Here is a 13,587-nt window from a genome sequence, read left to right as displayed (position 1 = left end):
AAATATGCCCCTAAATGTCATGCTTGTTTATAACCTAATGGGTTATTTATCAAGCTCCGAATATCCAAAATCCGAAAAATTCTGATTTATTGAAGTCCGATGGTCTGAAAAATCCGGATCTGAAAATCCAGCATCTCAAAGCTCTCGGGGTCCTTGATAAGTCAATGGGGAAGGTCCCAGTGTCTGCGCTGCTGTCCGTACTGATATGCAATGATTCTAGGGATTTTGGACCAAAAAGTCTGAAAATTTGTGTTTTTTGCGGAAAAGTCTGAAAAATTAATGTTTTTTTGTGGAAAAGTGAAAAATGTATGTTTTTTGTGGAAAAGTCTGAAAAATTCAGACTTTCCAGGCAAAGGTCCGAATGTTTCAGATTTTTGCCAAACCTATTTTTCTGACTTTTTTAATGATAGATAAGGTCCATTCGGGAATTCGGAGTTGCTCAGATTTTTATCTCAGAAATACTGAGATAAATTCGGAGCTTGATAAATAAACCCCCAAAAGTAGACCCCCATGTTGTTGCTGTCCACCACCTGGGTATTCTACTTACAGATTGTGTCTGTGTCTGAAACAAATTTTTGTAGATATTTTTTAATTTATATAATATACAAAGTGCCCCTTCCATTTAAGTTTTTAGCCTGTTCAAGTTCAGTGTAGAACAGCCAACTATATAATGTTCTACAATCAAACATTTGTAGGATTATTTGTTCCACATGTGTTTGGCTGCTTCTTGAGGTGAGGTTTAGGCAACATCATTCAAGATAACAGCTAATAAAAATAACAGTAGATAAAAAATAGTGGAACTAATTGTGTAAAGGTGGACTGGGGCTTTCATCAGTAATTGAACCTTTCCCCAGGAAAGCCTATCTCTTGCTATTTTTTACATGTAAATTATATACTTCAACCCGAATGTGTGGCCTCCTACTCATCTTTACAGTGTTATTAGGGTATCTTCATAAACCAATTGTTGAGTAACAAACCTCTCCAGAATTTTCCCACCCCCTTTTGGGATCAACAATCATTGCTTCAATAGTTTCTAACAGCACATAAGTGCAGTCCAGTTAGAATATTAGCTCCCTTATTAACTAGAACAAGAGCCAAGTGCATTTTGCTTATGTGTAGGGCTTTGTGATCAACTTGTTACCACTGAAGAAGGGCTGATTGTTGAGCAGATGTTGTGGCATTTTCTATTTACAAGAGAAGGGTTACCCATGTAGAGTCATTCTTTGACCAAGCCACGAAAATCCAAGTATGAAAAGTTCTGCAGAAATAATAGTAATAAACTGAAGTGCTGAGAAGGCCTATTCTTGCAAACACAACCCACCACATATTTAGCGTTCATCTTCAGCCAGTCTTACGGCTGCATGAGTTCCTCAGAGTTTAAACATGCCAAAGTATGTAAGTCCAGGACTGTAATTGACGCGAGATGAATCCGTCACATTAACAAATAGTAGATCGTTTTTCTTCAGAGCAAATACAGCTCCTTGTTGTATTGAGTGCAGAGCACAGTCTGGTGTTGGTGTGATGAACGTGTTTGCTCCTTTTAGCAACAGCTTGTCTGTTTCCTGTGGTTTACTTAAATAGACGTATTGCACAAAGGGTGCACGGGATAGCTGTGAATTCATGCAAAAACTCACTTGAGAGTAGACATAGTAAATGCCAGCTTTTTCCACCTTCAGTTTACCATTTGTATATGTGACCTCCTTGCACATCGATGAATAACCCTTTTCCATCCACTGCAAAACTAGAGAGAGAAAAGAAAAACTTTATTATAATGTCTAGAAAAAGTATACTGATTATTGTTTTTTTAACCAGCCTCCTGTGCCCTGGATCCTGTACCATCCCATGAATGCCAAACTGACATGACATTATAACGTGTTCATTACTAGTGTAATAAATTCGCCTGGCGTGAATTTGCGGCGGATTACCACGTTTTGCCGCAGGCGAATACATTCGCAAAACTCCTGTGAAAATTCGACGGTGTCAAAAAATATTGGAAGCCTATCCGAAAAGTGCATAATCGCTGTGCGTCAACACTATTCGGACGCCCATTGACTTTAACGCCGGCATCAAAATTGATGCTAGCGACTTTTCGGATGTGTGTCCAAAATTGATGCTATTCACTGTTCATTACATGGCTTCCAACATACCACATAGGGATCTCATAGGTGATAATCTTAACCAATTACAGGTTCAGCTACTGTATATGTGTTATATCAGTGTTTATATGTAGGGAAAGTAAATGCCACTTCATTTTTCCAAAAAAATACTGAAAAATGCAAATGGTCTCTCACTTCCTTTGAATCCTGTTTATCCCGTGCAGTGAATAAACAGACATCAAGAATATAAACCGAGTACCGATCGAAATAATAAGACAGCAAAGCAGATATTTGCATCTGTGTCCGTTTCAAGAACAGTGACCTAAATATGTGTTTTTTTCCATTTAGTGTTTTAGAGTAGATAATAAAACAATTGAAACCTGAAGGATGTTTTGGGACAAAAACAAAACCTTTGGTTATACTTATAAATCTGATTCATCCCTTTGAGGGCAAGTCATAAAAAAAGTTTTTTGGAGGTGGCTGGAATAGGCTGGGAGACCAGAAACAGAGAAAAATAACACAACAAATAACTCTGATTCACTGACAGGAAACTTGCTGTCACCTACATTTTTTGGTTTATTTTCCAATTATTCCCCCGTTGTGGTCGATAAAATAGCTAGGAATAGTTCATTGTCCACAGATAATGATTATCTTCATATTTGCATTTATAACATCTTCCTACACATTCTTTCTTGCATAGCAAAACATAATATGCTTACAATTGGTAGTTATTTATTATTAAAAAAAGCACAATTTAATTGGATCGGGGACAAACTTGATAAAATCGTGCGAAAACCTGAATCGTACGGAGTTTTTTCCTGAATCGCTTGATTTTGTCACAAAAAGCCCACATTTTTTTATTTTTGCCCAAAAAGTCTGAAATAATCGGATTTTCAGGCTAATTTTAGCTCAGAAACTTTAAAATAGGATAAGGACGTCTCCCACTGATTTATATAGAACCTTGGCAGGTCTGAGATGCCGGAATTCCGGGTTTTGACTTTTTCTATCCTCAAGGTATAATACATCTTGAAAAATTTAAATTTTTGTCATTTGGCTTTAATAAATAATCCCCTAAAAGTCATGGGGGCAAAATCACTAACCGGCGAAAATTCGCCAGCGCTGGCTTAGCGCACATCGCAACACTTTAGCAGGTGTAAATTCGCCTGGATAACGCTAATTCACAAAGATCCGAACTTGTGCACAGGGTACCGAATGCTGGCGAAATTACGGCAGCAAAATTACGCTCAGCAGTTTGAAGTTACGACAGCGTTGGCTAATTTGCATACGGCGTGCAGTTAAAGTACAATGGCCGTATATGCTGCAGCAAATCCATTACACTACACAAGGCCAGGGAACCTTAATAAAATTATATAAAGTTGTTATATTGCCCTACACATGTGCCCACTGTATAGTTTAGGTGCCATATGTTAGGAAATGTAGGGGGGAAGGAGGGTACCCCAAAAAAAATTGACAATCTTTTTCAGTCTATCACCCTTTAAATAGGAAAAAACGCCAGCGTTTTTTGGGGCTTAGAAAAATTTTCAATTTTTTTTGAGGAACTCCTATCTACCCCTATCGCCTGCCGTTAGAGTGTGAAGTTGCGTCAGAGTCTATATCCTTGGCAAAATTACGCCAGTGAAATTATGCCAGCTACCGTTAGTAAATCGGTGAAGTGCCGAAATGACGTCACGATGGCGAACCAGCGTTAGCCAGTTTGCCCTTTAGTAAATTTCCCCCATGGGGTTTATCATTCTCTACAATCAATACACATTGCTAATCTTTGGGAGTTTATTTATTAACTATCAAGTGGCAATTCAGTATTCTATCCCTTTAGAAAATCTTTCTGAACATTCAAAACCTAGAGGACTACAGGTTTGTCTTCCCAGAAGTATATTCTAAAAAATAATTAGTACTTGAGCCATATCTTTCCTAACTAGAAGAAATGCCAGCAGCATGCTTTTAAGTAGTGTAAGGTTTATTTATCCCCAAAACATACAGAAGTAATACACTTAGGGGCAGATTTACATAGGGTCGAATATCGAGGGTTAATTAACCCTCGATATTCGACTGCGAATGTAAATCCTTCGGATTTAGCGCTATTCCTACGATCGAACAATCGAAGGAATAATCGTTCGATCGAACGATTAAATCCTTCGATTCGAAGGATTTTATCCATCGATCGAAGGATTTTCCTTCGATCAGAAAATTGTTAGGAAGCCTATAGGGACCTTCCCCATAGACTAACATTGGCCTCGGTAGGTTTTAGGTGGCGAACTAGGGGGTCGAAGTATTTTTTAAAGAGACAGTACTTCGACTATCGAATGGTGGAATAGTCGAACGATTTTTACTTCGAATCGTTCGGTTCAAAGTCGAAGTAGCCTATTCATGGTCGAAGTAGCCATATTCGACCATTCTAAATTCGAAGTATTTTTTCTTCTATTCCTTCACTCAAGCTAAGTAAATGGGCCCCTCAAAGTAATTCCTTCTCCTTACATGTGATTTGCATGAGGGTTCAAGGATTTGAATAGCGATAGTGCCGAGTGATGCTGCTTCTAAGCAGCGCTGAGCATTAAAATGCTGATAAACTGACACCTTTGTCAAATTTGATAAATGCACACAAAGCTTTCTGACTGCTAGGAAAATGGTAAACAAAAGATGTGTGGTTCCACTTGTATTGCAAAAACTATGAACATTTATACCAAAGAGCTTAACAAGGACACATTATACATATCACATAACATTTTAGGGGAGGTGTGTAACCGAATCCCTTCCCAGTGAGACCCCCTTCTGTTTATATACCTGGGACAATACTGTCCCCTAGTGTTCGTGAGAAAGTCCAATACTTTCCAAGCTGAAACTAGTTGTAAGTAAGTACTTGAACCTAAAAGAATGCAGAGTGTTACAGTTCATAAGCTGGGGGACCCACATCTAAAGATTGTTACAAAATATAATTTGTCCTCTGTACTTGAGAAAACAAAGCCAAGCTTCTATCTGCACTACCCTAAAACAGATCCTTCAAGCAAGCCAAAGCAACTGAAAGTGAACAGGAGATATACTGTATTTTAAAGTTATATATATTTATTTTGATAGACAGATATATAAAAGCACCTTTAAAAAATGTTGCCTTTGTGTTTCGCTTTGTGTACAAACCAGTTTTCACAACTTGACTACGAACGTATGTGGGCCGTAACCCTTGAGGTGAACAGCCAGTCTCACCCCATCATTTCAGGAAACAATTCTCAGAACAGCTTTTGCTTCTTATGAAAGTACCGGTAAATCCATGCATCACATAATCTGCAGAGCAACTGCTCATTCTCACACACAAAACACAAAGTGGATAACCATCCTGTTTGCAGAACAGCCTCGTGTTCTGTGCAGAGCACTAGGAGGATTTTTATTTTTTTCTTGGGGGGTGGGGGGTTAATCGTTCTGTGTCTGATGTAAAATTATCAAACCCACATCTGTGAGGCTTTGAGATATATATATATGTGTATGCACAGTATATATATTTAAAGGTCTAGCACTGACAGAAGTTAAATTAAAATAGTCACGTAATATATATACAGCTCAAGCAGTAGGATAAGCAAAGTAAACAAGTTTTCAGTTATTATATATATATAAAAGGTATAATTCTGAGACAGCAGACATAATAAGGCAGGAAAGTACCTACATATAAGAAAACCATCTAGCTGGTGATTCAATGAGGGACATTCTTGAATGTTTAAAGGAGAAGGAAAGGCATGTTATACTTGCACTGAGTGTATGTGTGTAAAAAATAATAGAAAATGTTGCAAGATAATTGGTTGTGTGTATGAAAATTTGGAAAACGTGAGTGAACTAATGTGTTTCATGTAATTTGGTGAAACCACCACTAGGTGGCAGCAAAGGAACAGAATTTAGGTGTGATATGCACCTTCACCACTAGAGGGAAATAGAAGGAGAGGTGGTGGGAGGTATAAAAGGAGGGGTTCCGCCCGGGGTGTGGTCTTCGGTTCCTGCAGGTGTAGACAGCTAGGTCTCCTAAGTACAGGCACTAGGGGGGAAATTTACTAACATGCGAAAATTCGCTCAGACAACGCTAATTTACTAAAATGCGAAGTTGAGTCCAGGGCGCTGAACGCTGGCGAATTTTCGGTAGCGTTACTTCTGCAATCAAAGCTAAGATGCACTAGCATTTCTTTAGAGGTTTTCGCTCAGGCTAATTTGCATACGGCGAGAAATTATAACGTCGAATGGACGTATATGTTGCAGCAAATACATTACATTACACAAGTCCAGGGAACCTTAATAAATAAAGTTGTTATATTGCCCTACACATGAGCCCACTGTATAGTTTATGCTCCATATGTTAGAAAATTTATGGGGGAGCCCGGTTACCCAAAAAAAATTTCTAAAGACTTTTGCGGGCTATCACTCTGAATAAAGGAAAAGACACCAGCGTTTTTTGGGACTTTTGGAAACTTTTTCCACTAAAAATATGATGTAAGTAACAGAAGATTGAGGAAGATCTATGCACTCCAGTGCACTTCTCCTGGTCTGAGCTGGTGAAGGCAAGTCTGGTGAAAGAGGTAACGTTCAGTAAAATCTGCATCTGAATTTGTGGAGTAACATCCATTCGCCAGAGCGAAAATTCGCCTGGCGATAGAGGGCAAATGAGCGCTAGCGTCTGTCTCTTTCGCTATCGAAGTTACTCCTGCGCCCGTTAGTAAATCGGCGAATTGCCTAAAAACGGTAACGCCCTTTAGTAAATCTACCCCTAGGTGCCTTAGACAGAAAAAAGGGCTAGAAACTGTGGTGAAGTGTGAGCAAGGGACAGTGTGGACCACCCAGGCCAAGGTGAAGAAATTCCTACCCGGAAAGATCAGAGGGGGAAAAATTCCTAGCTGGGGTGAAATGGAGGGCCGTAGGTTGTAAGACCGGCTACTTGACCAGTAGGTGGTGCAAGAAAATCCTTGGCCGGGTTTGCAAGTCCGGTGAAATTTTGGAATGGTACTTGGCAAAATTGGTAAAATCTGCAACATTTGTGTTTGTATGGAGAGTGAGTACTGTATGCTGCTTAACTAATAAACATTTTTGGTTCAAGATTCTGGTGTACTGTGCCTTTAAAGTTTTGGACGGGGACCTTATACTTGGGGGTGCCAAAAGTTAGGCACCTCTTAGTGATTGTATTTACTTACCTGAAACCCCAGGCCGGTGCTCCTATCAGAAGAAAAGAGCGCCGGCCCGGGATTCTTCCACTACAACCTGTTACCACTAAAAGGGTTTTTACAAAACAATGATACCCAGTTGTAAATAATTCCCCAAAGTTTCTTGAATAGTTCAGCTACAACAAGTTTAGATACATGTTTGCTCCAAACAAATTGACATACCTTCTTTGTTGCTGCTTTTTTCTCCCACAAGATGTGCTGCAATAACAGGCTGTTCTGATTCTGCAATTAAGAACATATTTAATGACTTAAACATGTTACAATATGCTAATTGATCAAAATGATCACAGTTTGTGAATTCCATGCCTTTCTTGGAGCTCTGATCACTCCAAACTCCCTATTTTTGGGCTGTGTCCACTCAGTAGTTCACTATTTACTTAATGAGACTGTGCTCACTCAGTATTTGGCTGTTACTTACAGTATTTAGAGATCTTCCTCTCTGTCACTCCTTTCCTTACCTGCTATAACTTTGCTCACTCAGTACTTGATTTACGTAGTGATACTGTGCTGTATTTAGATGTTTTACTTAACGGAAAACTTTCATGGAAAACATGTTTTTTTTTCAAAACACATCAGTTAATAGTGCTGCTCCAGCAGAATTTTGCACTGAAATCCATTTTTCAAAAGCAAACAGATTAATTTATATTTAATTTTGAAATCTAATAGGGGACTAGACATATTGTCAGTTTAACAGCTGCCCCCAGTCATGTGACTTGTGCTCTGATAAACTTCAGTCACTCTTTACTGCTGTCTAACAACAGAACAATGGGAAGGTAACAATATAGCAGCTGCCTAACGCAAGATAACAGCTCCCTGGTAGATCTAAAAACAGCATTCAATAGTAAAATCCAGGTCCCACTGTGACACATTCAGTTACATTGAGTAGGAGAAACAACAGCCTGCCAGAAAGCAGTTCCATCCTAAAGTGTTGGCTCTTTCTGTAAGCACATGACCAGGCAAAATGACCTGAGATGGCTGCCTTCACACCGATATTACAAATTTTAAAAAATACACCTGCTGGTTCAGGAATGAAATTTTATATGGTAGAGTGAATTATTTCCAGTGTAAACACTGTAATTTAGAAATAAAAATGACATCATAAAAATCATGACTAGTGATGGGCGAATAAATTCACCTGTCACAAATTTGTGGCGAATATCCGCATTTTGCAGGTGGCGAATAAATTTGAAAATCTCCCGTGAAAATTCACAGGCGAAAGTTCAACTGCGTCAAAACATTTACTTTTTGGACGCGCATCCAAAATTGGAGGTGGGCGTCAATTTAGATTTTCACGTTTTTTTGCTTTTTTTTTGCTGTTTTGCGAATTTTGCTGGAAATTCGCAAATTTTTTGACGAAAAGGGAGAAATTCACCCATCACTGATCATGACAGAATTCCTTTAAGGTGGTCATATTGTATATGAGCCAACCCTCACCATATTGGACTGACTTGTCTGCTGGACAAATGGACTCTATACAAGGCACATGCATTGCCACTATTACATTGTTCCTATTGTTCTGATCAGCCACCGTACAATTGGAACAGAGGAAAGTTATGAACAGTAGCAGAGATGTGGCTCCTTTTTCATTTCCTTTCTCAAGCCTAAGCCTTCGCCTGTCTTGCTGTAACATTGCAGGACTAATTTACCCAATATTTCACATCCTTTCTGGGACTATACCCACTCTTTATTGAACTGGCTTATTCAATGGGCTGTGCGGGGGTAAGGGAATATAGAAAAAAAGTACAAAACTAATCATATACATGCAACATATCTATGTTTCCTCTAGAAACATTTGGGAAAAATGTGATAAAATCATTAACAGCAAATTTATGTGAAATGCAAATAGTGTTTCCTTCCTGCAAACAGTTATTCCCTTGCATGAACCGGTACGTTAAAGGTTTTGCAAATAAGTAAAAGTATTTACCAGTTGTGTACCCGTGGGAAAAAAAAGATTGCGTGTCTTACACTTTGCACCAATGTGAAGTGAACTGCATGATGTTGTATGCAGGCAAAACACATTCAAACAGGTGTTATATCATGAGCTCTGCACAACTAAAACTTACATTATATTAACTATGTGAACAGACATATTGCTTTAAAAAAGTGATGCCTTTCCTCTTACTGATTATTTATTTCTGTTACTGATTTTAATGACATTTCCCCAATAGTTTGATATTGATAACACATATGACCTCATATTTATATACTAGAAAAGTCTACTAGAAAATCATGTAAACATTGAATATACCCAATAGGTTGGTTCTGCTTACAATAAGGATTCTTTATATCTTAGTTTTGATCATGTACAAGGCACTGTTTTATTATTATAGAGAAAAAGGAAATCTTGGATTTTTGGATAAAATGGAGCCTATGGGAGACAGATATATAGTGAATAAAGTACCCCTTCTTGTAAAATATAAGGATATTATAAGTTACCAAGGAGTTTCATGATCATATAAAAACACAAGGCCGATGGCCGAGTGTTTTTATACAGGTCATGGAACTCCGAGGTAACTTCTGATATCCTCGTATTTTACAACTGGGGTTACTTTATTATAATACACAAATTTCAGTGAGTCATGTGACAGAAATGACATCAGAACTCACCGTTTATAAGGATATAATTTACAAGATATTCATAGCTTTTGTGTATTATATATATATATATATATATATATATATATATATATATATATATATATATATATATATAGATATATATATACAGTATATATATATATATAAACTTTTGCTGGAGTGCCCGCACCTCTGACAATGGTTAATTCGAGGTCCTCGATCAATGTTTAAGGAATAAGTAATAGAGGATCCGCACTCTCATTTTCATTTCAAAGTGATAGCTTTTATTTTCACATCATAATCCGACGTTTCTGTCCCTCCTGGGGACCTTTCTCCCCATATATATATATATATATTATATATATATATATAATCCAAAATGCAATAAGGTCCGCACTCTCAGGACTTCTTAAAAGGAAAAACTGTTTTATTGTAGAGGTTACAGACTGACGTTTCGGCCTGGTCCCACGCCTTTCTCAAATAGAGATGTCGCGAACTGTTCGCCGGCGAACTTGTTCGCGCGAACATCGGGTGTTCGCGCTCGCCGGAAGTTCGCGAACGTCGCGCGACGTTCGCCATTTTGGGTTCGCCATTGTTGGCGCTTTTTTTTGCCCTCTCACCCCAGACCAGCAGGTACATGGCAGCCAATCAGGAAGCTCTCCCCTGGACCACTCCCCTTCCCTATAAAAACCGAAGCCCTGCAGCGTTTTTTCACTCTGCCTGTGTGTGCTGAAGAGATAGTGTAGGGAGAGAGCTGCTGCCTGTTAGTGATTTCAGGGACAGTTGAAAGTTTGCTGGCTAGTAATCGTTTTGATACTGCTCTGTTATTGGAGGGACAGAAGTCTGCAGGGGTTTGAGGGACATTTAAGCTTAGGTAGCTTTGCTGGCTAGTAATCTACCTTCTACTGCAGTGCTCTGTATGTAGCTGCAGTGGGCAGCTGTCCTGCTTCTGATCTCATCTGCTGACTGCTGCAATAACAGTAGTCCTTGTAAGGACTGCTTTTATTTATTTTTTTGTTGTTTTACTACTACTACTACTACTACTACTATAAGAGCCCAGTGCTATTAGTCTAGCAGTGTTGGGGAGTGGGACTGGTGTGCTAATCTGCTGCTCCTAGTAGTTCAGCAGCACCAACTTTAATTTTTTTTTTTAATATTCATTTTTTTTTATTTTACTTTTTTTTATTTTACTACCGCTGTAGTAGTGTATAAGTTGACCTTTTAGGCATTATTTGCCCTGTAGGCATTATTTGCACACTGTTTTCTTCAACCCGCCATCGAGCTGTGTGACCTTGTTCACATTCTGTCTAAATATCCATAATATTACCGTCTCCAGAAAAAACACCGGAGTCACTTTTTTCAAGCAGCCATAATATATTTTACGTAATCCGTATCCACCGCTGTAGTAGTGTATACGTTGGCCTTGTAGGCATTATTTGCACACTGTTTTCTTCAACCCGCCATCGAGCTGTGTGACCTTGTTCACATTCTGTCTAAATATCCATAATATTACCGTCTCCAGAAAAAACACCGGAGTCACTTTTTTCAAGCAGCCATAATATATTTTACGTAATCCGTATCCACCGCTGTAGTAGTGTATACGTTGGCCTTGTAGGCATTATTTGCACACTGTTTTCTTCAACCCGCCATCGAGCTGTGTGACCTTGTTCCCATTCTGTCTAAATATCCATAATATTACCGTCTCCAGAAAAAACACCGGAGTCACTTTTTTCAAGCAGCATTCATATATTTTACGTAATCCGTATCCACCGCTGTAGTAGTGTATACGTTGGCCTTGTAGGCATTATTTGCACACTGTTTTCTTCAACCCGCCATCGAGCTGTGTGACCTTGTTCACATTCTGTCTAAATATCCATAATATTACCGTCTCCAGAAAAAACACCGGAGTCACTTTTTTCAAGCAGCCATAATATATTTTACGTAATCCGTATCCACCGCTGTAGTAGTGTATACGTTGGCCTTGTAGGCATTATTTGCACACTGTTTTCTTCAACCCGCCATCGAGCTGTGTGACCTTGTTCACATTCTGTCTAAATATCCATAATATTACCGTCTCCAGAAAAAACACCGGAGTCACTTTTTTCAAGCAGCCATAATATATTTTACGTAATCTGTATCCACCGCTGTAGTAGTGTATACGTTGGCCTTGTAGGCATTATTTGCACACTGTTTTCTTCAACCCGCCATCGAGCTGTGTGACCTTGTTCACATTCTGTCTAAATATCCATAATATTACCGTCTCCAGAAAAAACACCGGAGTCACTTTTTTCAAGCAGCATTCATATATTTTACGTAATCCATATCCACCGCTGTAGTAGTGTATACGTTGGCCTTGTAGGCATTATTTGCACACTGTTTTCTTCAACCCGCCATCGAGCTGTGTGACCTTGTTCACATTTTGTCTAAATATTGATAATATTATCGTCTCTAGAAAAACCACTTGAGTTACTTTTTTTCAAGCAGCATTCATATATTTTACGTAATCCGTATCCACCGCTGTAGTAGTGTATACGTTGACCTTGTAGGCATTATTTGCACAGTGTTTTCTTCAACCCGCCATCGAGCTGTGTGAGCTTGTTCACATTTTGTCTAAATATTGATAATATTATCGTCTCTAGAAAAACCACTTGAGTTACTTTTTTTCAAGCAGCATTCATATATTTTACGTAATCCGTATCCACCGCTGTAGTAGTGTATACGTTGACCTTGTAGGCATTATTTGCACACTGTTTTCTTCAACCCGCCATCGAGCTGTGTGACCTTGTTCACATTTTGTCTAAATATTGATAATATTATCGTCTCTAGAAAAACCACTTGAGTTACTTTTTTTCAAGCAGCATTCATATATTTTACGTAATCCGTATCCACCGCTGTAGTAGTGTATACGTTGACTTTGTAGGCATTATTTGCACAGTGTTTTCTTCAACCCGCCATCTAGCTGTGTGTATTATCGTTTCCAGAAAAACCAACTGAGTTTTTGTTGTTGTTGTTGTTTTTTTAAAAATAATGCCAGGCAAAGGCAGGCCGCCACGCAGAGGCCGTGCTAGGGGCCGTGCTGCTATGCAATCCTGTGGCCCTAGCAAATTGCCCAGTTTTAAAAAGCCAATGACCCTGAACTCCCAAAATGCTGAAGAGGTAGTTGACTGGCTTACACAGCACACCCCATCCTCTACCGTTTCTAACTTTACCACAACATCCTCCTCATCCTCCACTGCTATGGCCACCCCACGTAACACTTCCTCCACCACCGGTGCCCCTTCTTCACTGGGGTCAGAGGAGTTATTTTCCAATGAGTTTCTTGAACTGAGTAATGCGCAACCATTATTGCCAGAAGAAGATGAAGGAGATGAGGACCTTACACCAGATTTAATTCTGGCAGAGAACACGATAGAGATGGACATAATGAGTGATGAGGAGGAGGTCCCCGCTGCTGCTTCCTTCTGTGATGTGTCAGAAGAAATTGATGCATCTGAGGAGAATGATGATGAGGAGATTGATGTTTTGTGGGTGCCTAGTAGAAGAGAGCAAGAGGAGGGTAGTTCAGATGGAGAGACGGAGAGTCAGAGAGGCAGTAGGAGAATAAGACTTAGAAGAAGCAGGGAGGACAGCCCGCAGGGATCAGTAGAGCAACAACATGTATCGGCACCTGTGTTCAGCCGGCCAACGCACCCGCCATTGCCGCCAAT

At 39.2% G+C, this 13,587-nt stretch overlaps 1 protein-coding gene across 1 annotated transcript in view; it reads right to left on the bottom strand.

Annotated features, from left to right (window-relative positions):
- Window positions 1-447: 447 nt before the first annotated feature.
- The window catches only part of cd40lg.S (CD40 ligand (TNF superfamily, member 5, hyper-IgM syndrome) S homeolog), a 33,038-nt gene continuing 19,898 nt past the window's right edge, over window positions 448-13,587 (bottom strand). Inside the window, exons 5-6 of the mRNA XM_041574833.1 lie at window positions 7,466-7,525; window positions 448-1,741 (exon numbers count right to left, since the gene is read on the bottom strand). Coding sequence (XP_041430767.1) covers window positions 1,371-1,741; window positions 7,466-7,525 — 431 coding nt within the window. The 3' untranslated portion in view covers window positions 448-1,370. The remainder of the gene's footprint in view (window positions 1,742-7,465; window positions 7,526-13,587) is intronic.

Source organism: Xenopus laevis, chromosome 8S, assembly GCF_017654675.1.
Source record: "Xenopus laevis strain J_2021 chromosome 8S, Xenopus_laevis_v10.1, whole genome shotgun sequence".
NCBI lineage: Eukaryota > Metazoa > Chordata > Amphibia > Anura > Pipidae > Xenopus > Xenopus laevis.
This window is presented reverse-complemented; position numbering and strand designations above follow the sequence as displayed.